Source organism: Theobroma umbraticum, unplaced genomic scaffold (genome assembly GCF_002168275.2).
Source record: "Theobroma umbraticum cultivar Fairchild unplaced genomic scaffold, ASM216827v3 scaffold_34.0, whole genome shotgun sequence".
In the NCBI taxonomy this organism is placed as follows: domain Eukaryota; kingdom Viridiplantae; phylum Streptophyta; class Magnoliopsida; order Malvales; family Malvaceae; genus Theobroma; species Theobroma umbraticum.
The window spans coordinates 229,765-248,869 of NW_018397275.1; the positions used below are offsets into that span (position 1 = coordinate 229,765).

The 19,105-nt window shown below is 30.8% G+C and overlaps 1 protein-coding gene across 1 annotated transcript; it reads left to right on the forward strand.

Moving 5' to 3' along the window:
* The first annotated feature begins 15,296 nt into the window (after window positions 1-15,296).
* LOC110427435 (glyoxylate/hydroxypyruvate/pyruvate reductase 2KGR-like) lies at window positions 15,297-17,966 on the forward strand. Its single transcript, XM_021442961.2, has 2 exons — window positions 15,297-15,916; window positions 17,213-17,966. The coding sequence occupies exons 1-2, from the start codon at window positions 15,491-15,493 to the stop codon at window positions 17,729-17,731; spliced, it is 945 nt and encodes a 314-aa protein (XP_021298636.1). The 5' UTR covers window positions 15,297-15,490; the 3' UTR covers window positions 17,732-17,966.
* The last annotated feature ends 1,139 nt before the right edge of the window (window positions 17,967-19,105 follow it).

A 19,105-nucleotide genomic window follows, 5' to 3' on the forward strand; every position in this document is an offset into this window, starting at 1 on the left:
TTTGTCCCTCTTGCTCAAAATATTATTAATGTAGAGAAAAGATTCCCCCATGTTTTTCAATTTTCTCTTTCAAAAAAAAAAAAAGTGTTTCAATTTTCTGTCTCATTGTTTAACGAATGCATAATATAAAGTACAAACCATTTTGGCACAAAGGTTCCTTGCTTAGACCTTTTTCTTTGAGTCTATTAATGAAAATAATCTAAATTTATATAATTGTTTACTTGGAAATATTGGTTTCTGTTTATGTTACTTTCTTTGAAGAATTGGAAGAAAATGCATAATATTTTGGTTTATTTAATAACGTGACATTAATATTATACTTATTTTTTGTTAGGAAAACTTCTACCGCTGGAATTATTGCACAGCTTACTTCTGTACAGGGGTTTGCGACTTGGAGTTAGCTGTTTGGTGTTAGTTATTTTTGTTGTATAGCTCCGCTGGCTTCCTGTTATTTTGGGGTTGAACTAATTGTACAGGTTCCGTTTTAAAATTTCTGCGTGTTTCATGGAAGGGAGGTTATGCTGGCCCTCTCTTTTTGTGCAGGCAACTTGACTTTCTTGGCTTTGAAAGAAATGTACAAGTTATTATGAAATAAAATCACGTGTCTTTCAAAAAAAAATATTATACCTATTACACCTTTTTCAACTATTAAATGTTTTTAAATGACTTTCAAAAAATATATTTTCTCTTTCTTTCTCTTTACTTGCTGATCAATTAATCATGAAATAAAAAAAATAACGCAATTGAATTCTACATAATCAATATTTATGTTTTTTTTAAATAATTTTTAAATTAATTATAAATATTTATAAGTTTAAGTATTACATATTTTACTCTAAATATTGTAATCAAAAGCTAATTAAATTAAAAGGCTTGTGATGAAGCACGAAACTCAAAAAGAGAACAAGACAGTCTAAAATCCTACAATCGAAATTTTTGCTTTGTCACCTTTAAGATTTATCAAATTTTCAGCCAACCAAGTATTTAACATCTAACAATAATTTACACAATGACCGAATAAGACCTTTTCAAAAGTAAGATTTTTACTTATGCTAGTAAGCTTTATTTTTAGAAAACAAAATAAATCAAAACAAGTTTAGCCGAATCTTATTTCTATCGGAAAAAGAAAACTATTTTTTTTCTTATTTTTATGAAACGGCTAAAAAGTAACTTAAGGCTTAAAGTTTTAGCTAACTAGCATAATATATTTATATAGGTAAATTAAGTTGTAACCCTAGATACAATATTTGTATTTTTATTCAATTAAGTCTTTGTGAACTTAATTAATTTTTTCACTTTATTTTGGTCTGTTTTAATTAAGTCCAACTTAATTAATTATCCTTATTTAATCTCAATCATGTCACTTAATGTGTGTGACCCATTAAGTTTCTAACATATTAACAATCAATATAAATCATAATCAAATATCAATTTGATAATTGATTTATATTTATAAATCATGAAGGAAAACCTCTATCATATATAGTTATTATTGTACTAACATGAATGAAAACGTCTATCACATATAGTTATTATTGTACTAATATGAAGAAAAACCTCTATCACATATAGTTATACGATTAAGTATGCATTAAATGACAATATATATTTCTTAACCAAGCCAATTAGCTTAAGGACATATAACAACAATCTCCCACTTGCACTTGAGTCAATTGCTAATGTATCCAATATCAAACTCTTTCACTTAGCGATTGTCTGTACTAGGACAACTCAAGTTGAAATATTTGGGAATATGTTGATTTATATGTTTAATAATCTCTATTGTCATAATCGAAATACTAATTTAGATCATAACGAGACCTTGATTCCATTATTATGGCTCTTGTCATGGACGACGTGAGTCACCAGTCACTATGGGTGAGTCTATCATCAACGAACGACGTGCTCAAATAGGGAGAACAGTAGATGAACTGTCAGACAAGGGGGGGAGTTAAGGAGACGAAAAGAAAAAAGAGAAAAGAAATGGGGGAAATAAGGGAAGAAATCTCACATGAGGATTTTTATTATAAGCACCAATGAAATCACCGATGAAAAATTTCGTTGATAAATAAAATAAGGAAAATGGGGGGAAAACCTTGCATGCATACTTTTATTTTAATTACTAACAGAATCATCGACGAAAAATTTCATCGATAAATAAAATAAGAAAAAATAAGGAAAAAAATCCCCGCATACATTTTTATTTTAATTATTGATGGAATCGTCGATGGAAGATTCTGTCAATAAATAAAATAAAAAAATGAAGAGAAAATCCCGTGTGCATATTTTATTTTAATTACAAATGGAATCACTGATAGAAGATTTTGTTGGCAATTGAAATTAGGACAAATAAGGAGAAAAAATTCTACATTTGTATTTTAAGACTTATTACAAACTAAATCACCAACGGAATATTTCGTAGGTAATTCAAAAACAAATGCCCATGAAAATTCTATCGGCAAGTTCGTCAATAAGCTGACTTGAGCTTTACCACATTATCAACCAAGTAATCTGTCAGTAATTTGGTTGGTAAATTTTGTCTGTAACCTCTAATTGATGGACAAATTTTGTCAATAAATTTTGTGCCATCTTACTGTTCATGCACACAATTATATTACCAACGAAATTCATGCAGTTGGTATTTTCGTCGTTACTCCTCACAATCTTGTTCTGTTTGTAATTGGCAACGGATTAGTACCAACATAATTTATTTCATCTGTAAAGCCTATTTTTTTGTAATGTCAAATAGAAAATCTAACAAACTCAAAAATCTCTTGACTACTATTGAGGCAATTTTAAAATGTAGTAGAATAGAGTTTTTATAAACACGGAATGCTTAGAATTATTTTTTGAGAAAAAGGGAATTAAGAAAGTTTCTAAAATCAGGATCTAGGAGATGAAAAGTACCTTGCAAAAATGAAAGGATAAGTGTTTATATATAGTGAGACATCACTAACGTATCTCTTTATTATACAAACACATCTATTCATGAAGTGAACAAATATATCCTTCTAAATATCAAAAAGACATACCTTTCTACAATATGGTCATACCTCATCATAAAGACATTAAATTTTGAATCACTAAAATAAAATAAAAGCCAATACTTCCATAGGCGCAGCAACCAAAAAGAAAAGCAAAAATACAAATGAGATCTCCCTGCACACAGCTTGGCTAATGAGAATGAACAGGTAGCCAGTGATGATGATGACGATGATGTTTAAGGGCAAGCAGAAACTTCACTAAAGGCTACTGGACAATGTATCCAAGAGCAATTGAGTACTATTACTACACATATGGATATTCTTTTTGCCAATAAAAAGAAAAGGATGAGAAATACTTCAATGCAATATGACAAGAATGGCGAGAATTACTTCAATGTAATAAGATAAGAAATACTAAAGTTCTTCTTTCTACCAATACATATTAGAGATGACAATGCGTATCTTATAACAAGATACCTATGGGTATATCCAATTTGATTGTATAAGGGTAGGGAATCCTATATTCAGGTTTGGAGACAGTTCAGATAGTAATTTTACTATTTGAATGGAGTTCAGGTATGGTTCAGATAGCATCCTTTGGTATCTGACACTCAAACCCAATTATGTATTATATAGTATATAATAGATAATTAAATATGTAAAATGTTGTTGATGTTAGGAATCAAACTTTTCATTTATAATATATTATTGTTAGTCAAATTATTAATGCTATGTCATTAATATATTTAAATAATAAAATTATTAAAGTATTAGTTATGTTTAAATAATATCATGTTACGAGGAATATAATTACTATTATATATGCAATACAAAGTGTTATGATTAAATATAGTAATCAATTATACTTGTAGTAAGTACAATAGGTATTCACATTTTCAAATTTAGAATATAAATAATATGATTATGTGTTACAAGTCATGGAATATATAATTATAGGTTATATTTTAAATGATTTTTTAATAGATATAAGTTATATGTTAATATTAATATATGATTAATAAATATCCTACATAATAGTATTGTAATTATTACACCTGTAGTACATATATAGTATTGTTTTGCCTATATAAGCTTATATCCTACATATAAATAAGTTATATTAATAGGTTATAAATATTAATGTATTTAATTTATATATAAACATTACTATCTGGTACATACTTGTTAACATATTGAATAGGTTATATTAAACAATAATTACTATGCCTTTATCCTACGTATTAATATGTTGTAAGAATAGGTTAATATATTTAATTTATATACAAACATTACCACGTACATATTATGATAAAATAATTTGTTAGTTATCATGATATTGTAAACAAAACTTGTAATTTACAAATATTATAACTTATAAAATTATTAGTGTTGCTTATATGCTTACATCAATAGAACATATTAAAGTATTTGTATCAAGTGATAATAACCATTAACAACTTTCATTTAGGGTAAAATACACTAACGCCTTTAAGTTTTAACCATAATTTCACATGGGCCCATTAGTTTTTAAAATGAGCACTTCATCCCAAACATGTAAAAAGTGTTAATGCCTAAATGTGAAATGTTTAAAATGTCATTATTCTTTTTCCACTCTTTTCTTTTCTCTCTAGCCAACTAGTGACTCCCCTTTACACTGACCCGCCACCCCGTAATCGGATCTAGTATTCCTTAAAGGAGCACCAAATAATGCTTCTCAGATCGGGGGAGCACCAAGATAGGCGCTCTTGGGTCGAATCTGGCATTTCTTCTCCAGATACGACCTTAGGGTGGCAGGCCAGTGAGAAGTAGGATAGATTGTTTTTTGAAAAATTATAATTTGGTAATTTTGAAAATTAATTCAAGGTAAAATTATCTTTTCAATATTACAACATCATCAAACAAATGGGAATATTAACAGTTGACTAATGGTTAGACTTATGTATTTAGCGAAAGATTTTTTTTAGAATAGAGTGTTCATTTTGAAAATTAATAGACCTGTGTGAAATAATGACTAAAACATGAAAGAGTTAGTGTATTTTACCCTTTCATTTATATGTATAAATAAGAACATGATAGAAATAATAACTATAACTTATAAGTTGTCCGAGATATTTGTTTTTGGTTATTCAAGTTGTTGTTTGAGATATTTGTTTTTGGTTATTTAAGTTGTTGTTTGAGATATTTGTTTTTGTTATTTAAATTTAAATTTTATGATTTCTTACTTTTATAAATTTAATTATTAGTAAATTGTATGAATGTAAAATATAATTTATTATTGTATACAGGTTTGGGTTTAAATAATTGGGTATCCATGAAGAGTATTATAATTATTTTTACATAATCGACTTTTTAAACAAGTTCAGGTAATTATCGAGTAATGGGATGGTAATAGGGTTCGAATAATAAATTTTAAAAATATACTGATAGTTGTAAGGTTTAGGTATCTTATTTATTAATCGGGTTCAAGTTTAGGTACTTAAAAACTAATGAGTATCCTACCCATTAACATCCATACAATTTCTTTTTTTTTCTGTCTTCAATTTGCTTCAAGGATTGGTTTCTTTTTGGATAAAATATACTAACACTCTCAACTTTTACCCGTAATTTCATGTGGGTCCATTAATTTTAGAAATATACAACTTGTCCTAAAATAATATGTTTTGCTAAACAGAGAAGTCCCGCAATTTGTCTCCATTTCTAAATGAATTTACAACAATTTTGCCCTTCTTTTCTTCAATGTTCTTACCAAAACAAACTCCCTCAACCTAGAAGCAAAAATCCTGATTACTGGAAGATTTCTAGATTATTTCAAGAACCACAAATGGATAAGCTAAAAATCAAGATTTTTTGCTGAAATCTAAAAGATTTCTTGTTGATATTTGGCATTCCATAAAAGAAGAAATGATGAAGGTAATGGACGAAAAAATCATTTCAAGAACCAGAGATGAATTTTACCTTTAAGCTTTAGTTGTTGCAATATTGCTGGAAAACTTCCATTTCAAGAACCACAAATTGGTGGGTGTGGTAGCTTATCACTTGCATTCGTCTATGTTTCTCCTCCTAACATTTCCAGATCCAGATGGCCATTCCCTAAGTTCCCTTTTTCTATTATTCCTTAGTTTGCTAAGCATGCGGCTGAGCATTGGAGAATCCATTGGATGAACCTACCCTCTTAACTCAGCTTTTGTGATGTCAAGAATGGGGTGAATGTAATTAGTGTATGATAGCATGAAATTCTTCTTAGAATAGTAATTTTCACAATATTGCTGTATATCACTCCTTTTATGACTTATGCAAGTTGTTGCATGCTTGCAAGGAATTCCATAAATGTTCTAAACACCATAAGGATAAGCTACCTTAGTCACCTCCAAACTGACTGCATAAGTCTTGTAACCTTGAAACACATTAAAGTCACTATCTGAAGCAAGCATAACCTTACAAAACCTCTTACTATTCTTGGAAAAATCTAATTTTCTCTAAATTTTTTGGGTCTCTTGGTTTTCCCAAGTACATGCCCTCTTATACCTATCATAAAATCTCTTCATTATCTTCACTCTAAGTACTTTAAACAAATTCAAAATAGGTTTGCCTTTTACACACGCAATGCGACTGTTAAAGCTTTTTGCCATGTTGTTGGTTACATGGTCACGTTTCACAATTAGGTCAAAAATGTGCCTTGCCCACTATGTCAAAAGTTTTTCCGTCAACCAGTTATATGCATCATCATTTTCAGCCTTTATCTTCTGCATAGCTTCATTCTAGTCCCACTGGTTGTAAGCTTTCACAACCTTCCAAAAACTAGCTTTCAGCCCTAAATTAAGGAAGCTTTGTCTAAAATTGGCATACAAGTACCTAGCACATCTTTTTTGACTTGCATGGGCCATTACCTCTATATATATGTTTTTTAGGCCTTACCATTTAAGAATAAAGACACATTAATTAAAAAGATAATAATTAATTAGAATTAAATAATTAAATGAAAAACAATAAGGTTTAAGGTTTACTTTTGGACCATCACTCATCACTGCCAATGGTTTGTTGAAATCCCTAATGGCAATATTCAATAGATTCAAAAATCATGACCAAGAATCACCATTCTCCAATTCTACAACAATAAAAGCAACTGGAAATAAACCACAATTTCCATCCATTGCAATGGCAGATAAGAAAGCTCTTTCATATAGCCCCCTCATATAGTAACCTTCAACCCCAATGAAAGGCTTACAAATAACAAGAAGAACCTTTTGAATGTGGGGTACATGCTGACCTTAATCTTTTCTAATTACATTATTGATGTGATACCAAGATTTGTATCCTTCACCATTTAGGCATACAAATCTATTTATGAATCATACCTATCAACAGTCCCTTTATTCTCTACATGGGCTCTTTTCTTAACCTTACACAATTTCTTTTCGTGAACACTCACTCCATACTTCTCTTGCAATTCATGCTGCATTATATCATAAGATATATTGGGATCAGATTCTAACTTAGCAATAGGTTTCTTAGCTATCCACGGACTTGTAACAGCAGAATTTTTTCCAGTCACTCTAATACAAGTATGTTCATTCTCTACCTTCTTAATCTTAAAGATTTTTTTATATAAATACCAAGTTGCATGAATCACCCATTCACAACCATTTCTTTTATAGAACACCTTGAACTTTGTTTTCTCCTTTTTGGCTTTGTAAAGCTTGATCCTCTCTTGGACCATGTAATCTGCCATCACTTCCCTAAAGTGATGCACACTATTAAAAACCATGTTCTCTACCAAGACAACCATCCTATTCTTATCAAAAGCATAAGGAATTCTTCTTAAGGACCAATCTATAACTTTACCTTCCCTTTTTGAGTTAAAGCTATATTGGTTTCTTTCCTCCACATCACTGCCAATATCAAACAAACTAATTTCTTCATTTTCCTCAACCTTAGCATCATTCTCAAAATTGCCTTAATACTGCTCACTCTTTATCTTAAAGATCCAGTCTACATCCTTACTATATAAATCAACCCTACATGTCTCTTTAGATGAAGCACTGCATTCATCACAAACATCAACATTAATAGGACCAAAAGGTCCTCTACTTATGCCTAAATTAAAAACATTAAGATTACTGAACCAATCGCACCTATCATGTCTTTACCAATTCCTACATTTACAACAGAAACATGTTTACCAATAACAACATCAGGCCTCACATTTACAGAAGTAAAACACTTACCAAAATCTATTGTTTACAAGGAAATTGTTGGGTCAAGTCCAAGTGGATATGGATTTCCTTGGCACCGTCATTTAGTTGAAACGGCTTCAGAACATCATCATCATCATCATTTTTTAGTTGAAAAACCTCCTCTAATTTAAAAACCCATGATATAATAGAGATACTAAACCCTACCCTAACATTAGAATCAACCACTAACTCGAACACATCATTTATCAACTCTATAAATGAATATCTGTCTAGATCCACAATCCTAATGGTCATCACCTCTCTATTACAGTGCATCACCAAGTCATATAGGATGTTTCCCATTCCGAAACCTGAAAATCAAAATTACAATAGCATAGTAAACCATGAAATGCTGAAAAATAACCCCATTCCTGAATGCAAACCCCTAAACCTTAACTAAATTAAAACCAATTTCACAAACCTTTAATTTAAAATCAATTAAGGTACACAAAACCTAAACCCTAAAGCCTCAATTACTTGCCAAACAGCCCAAATTGAAAACAAATCAACTTAGGGACATGGTTTAAGGTTTAAGGTTTGAAATTGGGGATTTAGGGTTTGATAATAAATTAAGGATTTAATATTACAATTTTTTTTAGGGTACCCTAAACCAAACTTAAGCCAAATCCCTAATTTCTTACCAAACCCTAAATCCTCAATTTCAAAGCTGATCAAGTTCAAGTATGGGTTTGGGTTCGAGTTTAAAATTAGGGATTTAAGGTTTGGTAAGAAATTGAGAAATCCCCAATTCCTTATCAAACCCTAAATCTCTAATTACATAACTAATCAAGTTCGGGTTTGAAATTAGAGATTTAAGGTTTAGTAAGAAATTGGGTACCAAACCCAAAATCCCAATTTCAAGCCCTAACTTACATTCGAACCTAGACTTGAACCCAATCAACTTTAAAGTTTGGGATTTAGGGTTTCATAAGAAATTAAGGATTTTCCAATTTCTTACCAAACTTTAAATCCCTAATTTCAAACCTAAACCTAGACTCAAACCAGACCCTTAACACGAACCTAGACCTAAACTAGAACCTAAACCTTAATCCTCACCCTAATAGCTTCGAATGAGCTTCAAGCGCTAATAAAACCCTAATCAAAAGTCTCACCCTAAATTCCTAAATCCTAATGGAAACCTAAATTTTAACCATCTCCCTAAATCCCAAAATCTTAATTAACCTTAACCCTCACCACAACATCACAAAACCATAATATTTACCTCACTGACAACAAAATTAATGAACTACCATTGATGAACCCAACTTTTACTCATGATTTAGGTACTCTCAATTTGGGTCGTGATATTAAAGGGTTCCAAATAACAATCTAGGTTATGGCTTTCTCATTGTAAGATAAAGCTTTTAATCTAAATGGAAGCTTTTAATCAGAAGGAAATCTAGTAAAACACTAAGCAATTGGTGTGAGAAAGTGAAAAAGCAGTTGAAAAAAGGAGAGAACGGATGAACATAGTGATTAAGGATTTCATAATATGCGATTAGGTCATTTTATTACATGGGCATTTAGTTATTTCAAATCTCCCTTGAACACTATTTAGAACTTTAGGGCAGGCTATTCATTTTTGAAACTACTGGACTCGTATGGAATTGTAGGGAAAAGTTAAGAATGTTAGTGCATTTTATCCTTTCAGTTTTTATCTCTTTCTAACTCTTTCTCACTTAATAACCAAAAGGTCCTTGTTTAATATCGTTGGAGGTTAAGAGTCAGGCAAGGTTTTAGGCAAAGGCATGTCTTAGTGTTCTCGAAGTAAACGGTTATAGTCAACTATGAAGAAACACTAGTCCACTATGGTTGTGTTTCTCTTCAGTAAAACCTTTTCAGAAACTATTTAAATAAATGTGTAGTCGACTATGAAAGCTCGATAGTCAACCTTAGATGAGAAACTCGTTTTAAAAGCTCATAAAAGGAATTTTAAAGAAGAATATTATGAATATGTAAATTTTAGTCAAGTCTACTCAATCAAACATAAGCAAATGATCTCTTTTGAAAAGCTTAAAATATTTTCAAATGTAACAAGAATAATCTTAAGATATAGTTTTCAAGAAATCCTTTCAACAAGAAGTGAAAAAGAAATGATAGCAAAAAGGTTTTTAACAAAAAGGCAAACCAAAATGAGAAAAGTAAAAATCAAGATGTAAGCAACGTAAGAAATAGGTTTTCTTGAAATCAAGTGCAGTAATTCAAGCTAAAAGTAAAAATAAAGACACAAGAAATCTATAAAGCTTCAACTTTCTCAAATGCCTACGTCTTCTCCCTTACCAAGCTAGGAAGTTTCAAATCCACTCTAGGAAACATGCTTTTTAACGGGATCAAGCATTAAACCTTTACAATGGCTTTTCCCGAGAGCAACCACAACCCTTACAAATACCTTTTAACAGAAGTAAGTACAACCCATGGTTTTTAATGGGCCCAATTATAAATCTTACAAATGCCATTTACCAAGAGCAAGCAGAACTCATGATTTTTAACAAGCTTAACCACAAACCCATACTAACTTTTCGAGGATGATCTAAAACCTTTACAAGGAATAACAAGAGTCCTTCTAAAAGGTGGATTTTGCTAGTTTAGTACAATTGAGGAAAAAGGCCTAACAATGGATAAAAAGATTGGCTATAAAGATTGAAGTGTAAGCTTAAAAAGGTTTAGCTCAAGTAGGCTTGGTTTTCCTTATTTTTCTCTCTTTTCTTTTCAAGACCATGATCTTCAAAAGTTTGGCCTTTTTTCTTTCTTCCTCCTCACTTTGAAATGCTTCTAAATGGTCTTTTTTATAGTTGGACAAGTCTTGGAGCTATTGGAGGTGATTAAGGTAGTCAACTAGCTATTTTCCTTTTGAATTTTGTGTTCAACAGTTATTTATAGTCAAGAATAGAAGTTCTCTAGTCGATTCACTTCCAAAAGCTAGTATTTTAGACATCAAAGCTTACAGGGTCGATTATAGCTTTGTCAAGGTTGACTATGGCTTTGAAAAATCTTTTTTTTTCCATATTAGAATTCTCAAGGTCGACCATATGGATGCTAGGGTCGATTATGACTTTGAAGAACTTCATCTCCACTACCTTTCTACCTTAAGGTTGACTATAAGTGTGTCAAGCTCAACTATGTCTTTGTGTTCTTCAAGTTTTCTCATCCGTACTTGCCCGTTCTTCCATAGGGTCGATTTGTCTTACTCTAGGATCAATTGCTTTGTTTTTTCAAAATTCCTTGACATTTTGACACTGAACTTCAGCTATTTCTTCCTTGCTTCTTCCTTGTGATCAAGTGCTAAGTTGAGAATAAACTTCTTCACTTTAGACAACTTTGGTGATGTGTAGATTAATGATCTTTAAATGTTTTAAAATAAACTCCACCGTTTGTGAACCTATCTTGCAACTTTGACATTTCAAGGATAAATGTTAAAAGGATCATAAAATTATACAACTAAGTCATACAAACTTATATATACATAGTTCAATAACTTCAAAAATCAAGCTTACAATTATGTAAAAATAAATGTATGAGAGTTAAATCATTTCAAGAACTTGTCAAGAACCATTCAAATAATATTCAAGCAAATTATGATCATTCTGTCATAATCAAAACTATAAACATTTTAAAGCTAACACCTGTATTAACATTCTAGTTGTTTTATGTTGTGTTTGAAGTTTTAGAGCTTTCACAAATTAACTCTAAATCCTCAATCTAGTTTAGTAAAGTAACTAAACACAAATTACAAATTGCAATATGTCTTAAATTATCAACTTGTATTCTATAAAGCCCTAAATCTTTAACTAATGAATTAAAAGGTTGTAAAAGTGGTGGACTAAATAAAATAGAACATAAAAAAAGGAAGAGATCAAGTGAGAAAGAGTTGGAAAGAAAGAAAAAGAAAAGAAAAAATACTCAAATAAATCTCTAAATTATTCCCAAATATTCAAATAAGCTTTTATTCTTTTATTACTTTCAGTTAAACCCTTATACTTTTATTTTGAATCAAATAAATTCTTATTCTTTTATCACATTCAATCAAACCCCTACACTTTTAGATCAAATAAGTCCTTATAACTAATCGTTGATTAATTATCATTAGTCAAAATGTCACATGATCATGTTATTATGTCAAAGTAGTATGTCATGGCATCATCAATTATGATATGTCAACATGTCGCATTATCATCAATTAGGATCTATTAACCTATAGTGTCAATGTGACGCAATATGGAATAGCAACTGAGAATTTAATTAGGTCAATCATTAGTTATAAGGGTTTCTTTAATTCAAAATAAAAGTAAAAAATGCTTATTTAACTAAAAATAAAGATAAAAAAACTTGATTAAACGTAATAAAAATATAAAAGCTTATTTGAATTTTTTAAAATAATTTAAAAAATTTTTAGATATTATGCCAAAAAAACTATTGAGATGAAATTTGATGGTGAAATTATTATTTTTATCTTTTATATATTTTTTAAAAAATTATTAAAATTTATTTTTAAATTTATTTTTATAATAAGATGATTTCATTTCATTATATGATAATATATAAAATAATTATACACTACTAATACATCAAATATAAACTTTAGACAAAACCCTAGTGGCATGCTTGGTTGAAGGGATTGGAATAACAATTCCTCTCTTATTTTTATTCTTGAGATAGAGTTGCATTTGGCTCAATGGAATAGCTATTCCTCATAATGGCCACTCCAAGAAAAGCCTAAATAGCCATTACCAAAGCCCCTTTAGTAGTGGTTATTCCAAGTTTTTGAGAATAAGAAAAAAAATTGATTGGACAAAAATATCCTTTTACAATTTCAAAAATTACTTTATAAAATAATACTAAACCTAGTTTTTTTCCTCTCGCTTCCTCACTCCTTCTCTCTCTAAAGCAAATCCATTTTTGGAGCTTCCTACTGCCTCACTCTACTTTACAAAAATACCCTTTGTAAAGAATTTTTTACTTCATTTTCAAAAAAAATAAAAAATGAAAATATTTAAATATCATTTAATATATTTATATTATATAACTATAATTGTTGGTTCCAAATAAATATGCTAGAGGAGGGTAAATAGCGCTTTTTGACTCTCACTTAGATTGATTTCTAATTGGAGGCAAGTTAAAGATCAATGATGAGAAGTTAAATGCAAGATAAAGAAATGATTTAACAAAGAATGAAATGAAAACTAAAACAAGGTAGACAATACATAAAGATTTATAGTGATTTAGTCAAAGACCTACATCCACTACCTTGATTATTTAACCAAGGATTTTTCAAACCAAATCACTATAAACGATGAAATTTTCAAACTTCCACCAAGCTTTTACAATGGCTTTTACAGGCTCAGCCACAACCTTTAACAATGATTTTTTATGGGATCAACTAAAACCCAAAACTAACTTTTTCTAGGCTGAGTTAGAACCCATACACTCAATCCAGCTAAGCCAAGCTTTATCAATCCCCTTAAAGTGACTCACACACTCTAAGTAATCAAGGAGCATAGAAATAAAGATCACTAACCTGATCTAAATGGTACAAAGTGAAGACCTACATCCACCACCTTGATTGTTCAGCCAAAGATTTTTCAAACCAAATCACTATAAACGATGAAATTTTCAAGCTTCCACCAAGCTTTTACAATGCCTTTTTACAAGCTCAGCCACAACCTTTAATAATGATTTTTCTCAGGATCAACCAAAACCAAAAACTAACTTTTCCTAGGCTGAGTTAGAACACATACACTCAATCAAGCTAAGCCAAGCTTGATCAATCTCCTTAGAGTAACTCGCACACTCTAAGTAATCAAAGAGAATAGAAATAAAAAAGTACCTATGGTTACTAACCTGATCTGAATGGTACAAAGTGAAGTGTTTAATTCTATTACAAGGATTGAAGTGAAGTGCAGAAAGTATGGAGAGAGTTTTTGCTATTTTTGATCTCGTTTGATCTTGACAGCCTTCAAAAACTTATTCATAGCCGTTGGGAGTGCCTTATATACTTAAGAAATCAACTCTGATAGGTATTAGATAGATTCTAACCATTGAAAATAGTTTGGAAATAGTTCTAGCTGTTAATCGATCTTTTAGCGTTCAAATTCAAATTTTCAAACAGAATGCTCTTAGTCGACTAACATGCTTCTCAATCGATTAAGTCATTTCTGTCTTTTAATCCCAGCTTCTGGCAGTGAGCTCTTAGTCGACTAATAATGCTTCTTAGTCGATTAAGTCGTTTCTATCTCTGAACCTAGTTTCTAGCAGTAAGCTCTTAGTTGATTAGCAATACCTCTTGGTCGACTAAGTATTTTTTGTTTCACAATCTATTTGAACTTGTCAACTTTTCTTTTAAATTTTATCCAACTAATCCTTGATTATCCGACTAAGTGACTTCTATTTTATTGCTCAATTATAACTTATTATTGTTGTGAGTTTTGATATTTGCTTTTGAATGATTAATTTATTATTTGATATACATTTTTATCCTACACACTTAAGTAGAAAAGTTAGACACAAATAAATAAGAATGTTTTATTATCATAAAAAACTAATGGAGCCAATAATAATAAATATTATAAAAAATATTATTTAATATTATTATTTGCATATAATAAATGTAATAAAGAATATTATAGAGTATTATTTAAATTTAATAAAGAAATATTTTGCCTTTTAGTATTAAATATTATTTAATTATAATAAAAGGTTTAATTATCTTCTAATACAAAATATTATTAAATTATAATAAAAATATGTTTGTATTTTGGTGAAAATATTATTTAATTATAGTAAAAGGTATTTTGATTTTATTACCTATTATTTGGGTATTTTTATCTTTTAACAAAATAAACTCTTTAATTTTATTAAAAAGTATTTTTGTCATTTATCATATATTTTTTAATTATTCCTAAAAATATTTCTACCAACGAATCATTAGAATAATCATAATAAGAATTCTTATCATATTTTATTCTTATGAATCAAATTATGTAATATTTTTTTTATTTTATTTTTATAAAATAACTATTTTATTTCTCTCCTCATTTTGTGAACCAAGGATATCCTAAACTTATTTGCGAGCGTTCCAACATAGGGTGAACCACTGGGCCAAGCCCCAATTTTTGGAGGGTTCCTTCGCCAGTTTCTTCGTTTTAGTTTCACTCGGTCCCTATGGCGGCGAGGACATTGGCTCAGTTCCAACAAGCTTCACTTCAAAACGGAGGAAACCGGAACTAAATAAGACAAAACCCAGCCTAGTCTCAACTTCTAAACATAAGCGCAAGCATGAACAACGCTTGTGTTCTAATGACATGTCCAATGTTCACATACCTCGAACAAGAACTTGAAACCCGCTTCAAGCTCATCAAATTATGGGACCATTCATCTTCGAAGACTGAATTCTTCAACAACTACTCGAGTTCCATCAAAGCAGTGGTCGGAAACACCAAAGTTGGAGCTGATGCGAAACTGATTGATTCACTGCCCAATTTAGAGATTGTTGCAAGCTACAGCGTTGGCCTGGACAAGATTGATTTGGACAAGTGCAAACAGAGAGGAATTAAGGTTACTAACACCCCTGATGTATTGACTGATGATGTAGCTGATTTGGCTATTGGGTTGGCATTGGCTGTTTTGAGGAAAGTTTGTGTTTGTGATCGGTTTGTCAGGAGTGGGAACTGGATCAGTGGTGATTTCGGATTGGCTACGAAGGTTTGTTTCTGGGTTTTTCTTTTTCTTTTTAAATTGTACTGTCTTTATTGATTTTATATGTTTTTAATCCAATATAGTGAAAAATGAGTTCTTGTTCTTCTATGATATTTGAGGGTTTTAGTTTATTTGATTAGGCTGTTAAAAATGGATAATCAGTTTTCTATTGCCTGAAGTTTCTTTTCTCCTTTATGATAATTCAGTTTAAAGTAGTTTTATAGGGACCAGTAAGCTTCTTTTTTGTGGATTGATTTGATTCTATTAATTTGCAGTTGTGTGGATAATGAAACTTATGATAGTAATATGATAGCTACGTCGTAGGTAATCTGGTCCCATTGCTTCTGTCAGCTTCTAACGTGTTTTAGTCGATTAAGAAGTAGGGTTGAAGTTTGTGAAACTGATATCTGGTTTGCATTGAGTTACTTTTAGTTTGAAGGCTTTTAAGTTGTTTACAAATAGGAGCATAATGATACATATGATGCATCATGTCAGTAGAGGATAAGATTATTGTTTATATCCAATAATGAACATCTTTTAGGAAGTTCAGTTGAAATTGTTTGATGTGATTTTGGATGATGGATACTTATTTCTTTCTTCTTTTTTCTTTCTTATTTTCCAGTAGTCTTAAACGAACCAGGAACCATGTTTCAGTAACAATGAAGTGTTTTCCTCGCCATTTATTAAGTTATTTATGTTTAGTGTGTGGTATGAACTAGTCTAATTGCTATACGTATGCTCACTTTTCAGTAATTCATGATAACTGGTAGAGTAGAGTATGGAACTTGGTTTTTCCTTTTTCACTGTTCTTGGTAGATCATTGATCGTATCTTAGTGACCAAAATTTGTTGGACAAAAATGTCATATAGAGTTCACTCCCCTTTGCTAAAAAGGAAGAAAAATACCAACAATCATATAGGGAGCAGGACAAACAATGGACCACGGAATCTTCAATGCATTGGAGGATTGGAATTTCTTTGTTTGCCACCAACATCTCTAGCACTCAGTTTTCTGCCTAGCCCGTTGGTTTGCCTGTCAACCTCGTCAGCAATGGATGCTGCATGGAGTCTTTTCAGTATTTTAATTTCTTCTGACATAGTGAAACATATTTCTTGTCATACATGTATCAGCAAAAATTTTATTGCTGATATCGTTTCTAGAAAGATGCAACATTGAGCATGTTACATCACTAGTATGCTTAGTGTTTCTTCCCCTGAATATAAATCTGAACTTTCCCATCTTTTTCTTGATCTTTTTCCACTTTTGCTTTCCCTTTTATTTACTATTGTCTCCCTCTTCCAGTTCAGTGGTAAATCAGTTGGAATTGTTGGGTTGGGCAGGATTGGATCAGAAATCGCAAAAAGGGCTGAAGCTTTTCAGTGCCCTATCAGTTACCACTCCAGATCTAAGAAACCAAATACAAATTACAAATACTACTCAAACATTGTTGACTTGGCTGCCAATTGTGAAATCCTTGTTGTGGCCTGTGCTTTGACAGAGGAAACTCACCACATTGTTAATCGCAAAGTAATTGATGCATTGGGTCCAAAAGGTTTTCTTATCAACATTGCACGAGGTGCCCATGTGGATGAACCTGAGCTTGTATCTGCATTACTCGAAGGCCGGTTGGGTGGAGCTGGACTTGATGTATTTGAAAATGAACCTGAGCCACCTGAGAAACTGTTTGCACTAGATAATGTTGTCCTAGTGCCCCATGTGGGTAGTGACACTGAGGAAACAAGCAAGGCAATGGCTGACCTTGTGATAAGCAACTTGGAGGCACACTTTAAGGGTGAGCCCTTGTTGACTCCTGTTATATGATTTTGTTCAAGTAATGCAGGTACATGAGCTACAGCAATATCAAGACTTGACAAGGATGGATGATGTATTCTAGAACCAGATTGGTTTCTCATGATTATTGGTTGAATGCCATTTCTTAGTGAAAGGATATTTGACCCGTAACATTATCAGTTACATTTTTTAGATAATCTTTTTGCCCCTTGCTGGGATGTAAATCTATGCTAATAATAGCTGGTTGTCAGCCTGTTCCCTTCAATGCTAGCCTTATGAGACTAATCTGAAAGCCATAGTTTATTCCACTTTTGACAAGGGAAACTAATAATGCCTATAGCTGATCAACCACAACTCTAAACGCATGCAGTTCAGCTCCATCCCCTGAAACTAAGATTTCACAATTTTATGCAGTGGTTAGTTGCTTCTAATTTATTCTGCCTTAATTGAATTTACTGTTTCCCAGTCAGATCTTACTTACAGCTTGACCCATAGGCCATAATCAATAATCCGAACGCTTAAAGTTTGGAGTGTGGAAGCAGATCTTACAAAATAACACCCGCAATCTGTTTTCGGCCTGCAATGCAAAGCAATTGGAGTCGTAGCACCGCAATGCTATATATCTTGTAGTTGCATTAATAATTGGCTGTGTTCAAGCTAAAGCTATTATTACAACTCCAGCAACTCGAGAAAAATTTTAAAAACTTTTTGGGAAAGGTAATACCGTTAATCAGCATTTAAGATATAAATACTTTTTATATTATTTTTTCAATTTAAGCATATTTTATTTTTTTAAAAAAAAATGCTTGTTCATCTTATTTGTTATTACTAATTTTGTTGAAAAATTTTTACTCAAAATTTGTTCTTTGAAATTAAGAATTAAGGTGATATAAAAAGATTTTAACTTGATTATTATAAATCAAAAGTTTTAAATTTTTTTCATTATCTGTCATATATTAAATTTTATTAAATATCAAACTAAAACAAACTGTGATATTTACAAACCCAGTTCTAAAGTTTTATTAAATTTTAAATTTTTTCTTTCTCTATCAAATATTAAATTTTATTAAATTTTGAAAAAGAATATTAGTAGATTCTTTTAAGACGATATTTATGTCTAAAAAAATTTATATAGAATTAGATATAATTCTTGAGATTAATTGTGACTAATCATGTTAACAATTATAAAAATATCATGTTACAAAAGAAATAAAGTATTTTTTTGAAGCGCTTCTACTTGTTAACGTTTTTTGTGCTTGTCTCAGATGCCAGAGACAGATTTCGCTTTGTGTTCTACACTGTAGTCTAGGTTTGGAAATTTCTCATTTTTCTTGTAGTAAAGCTCTAATAAGTGCCTTTGGCAAACAGTCGATGCAAAGGGAGCCCCAGCTACCTAGCAGCATC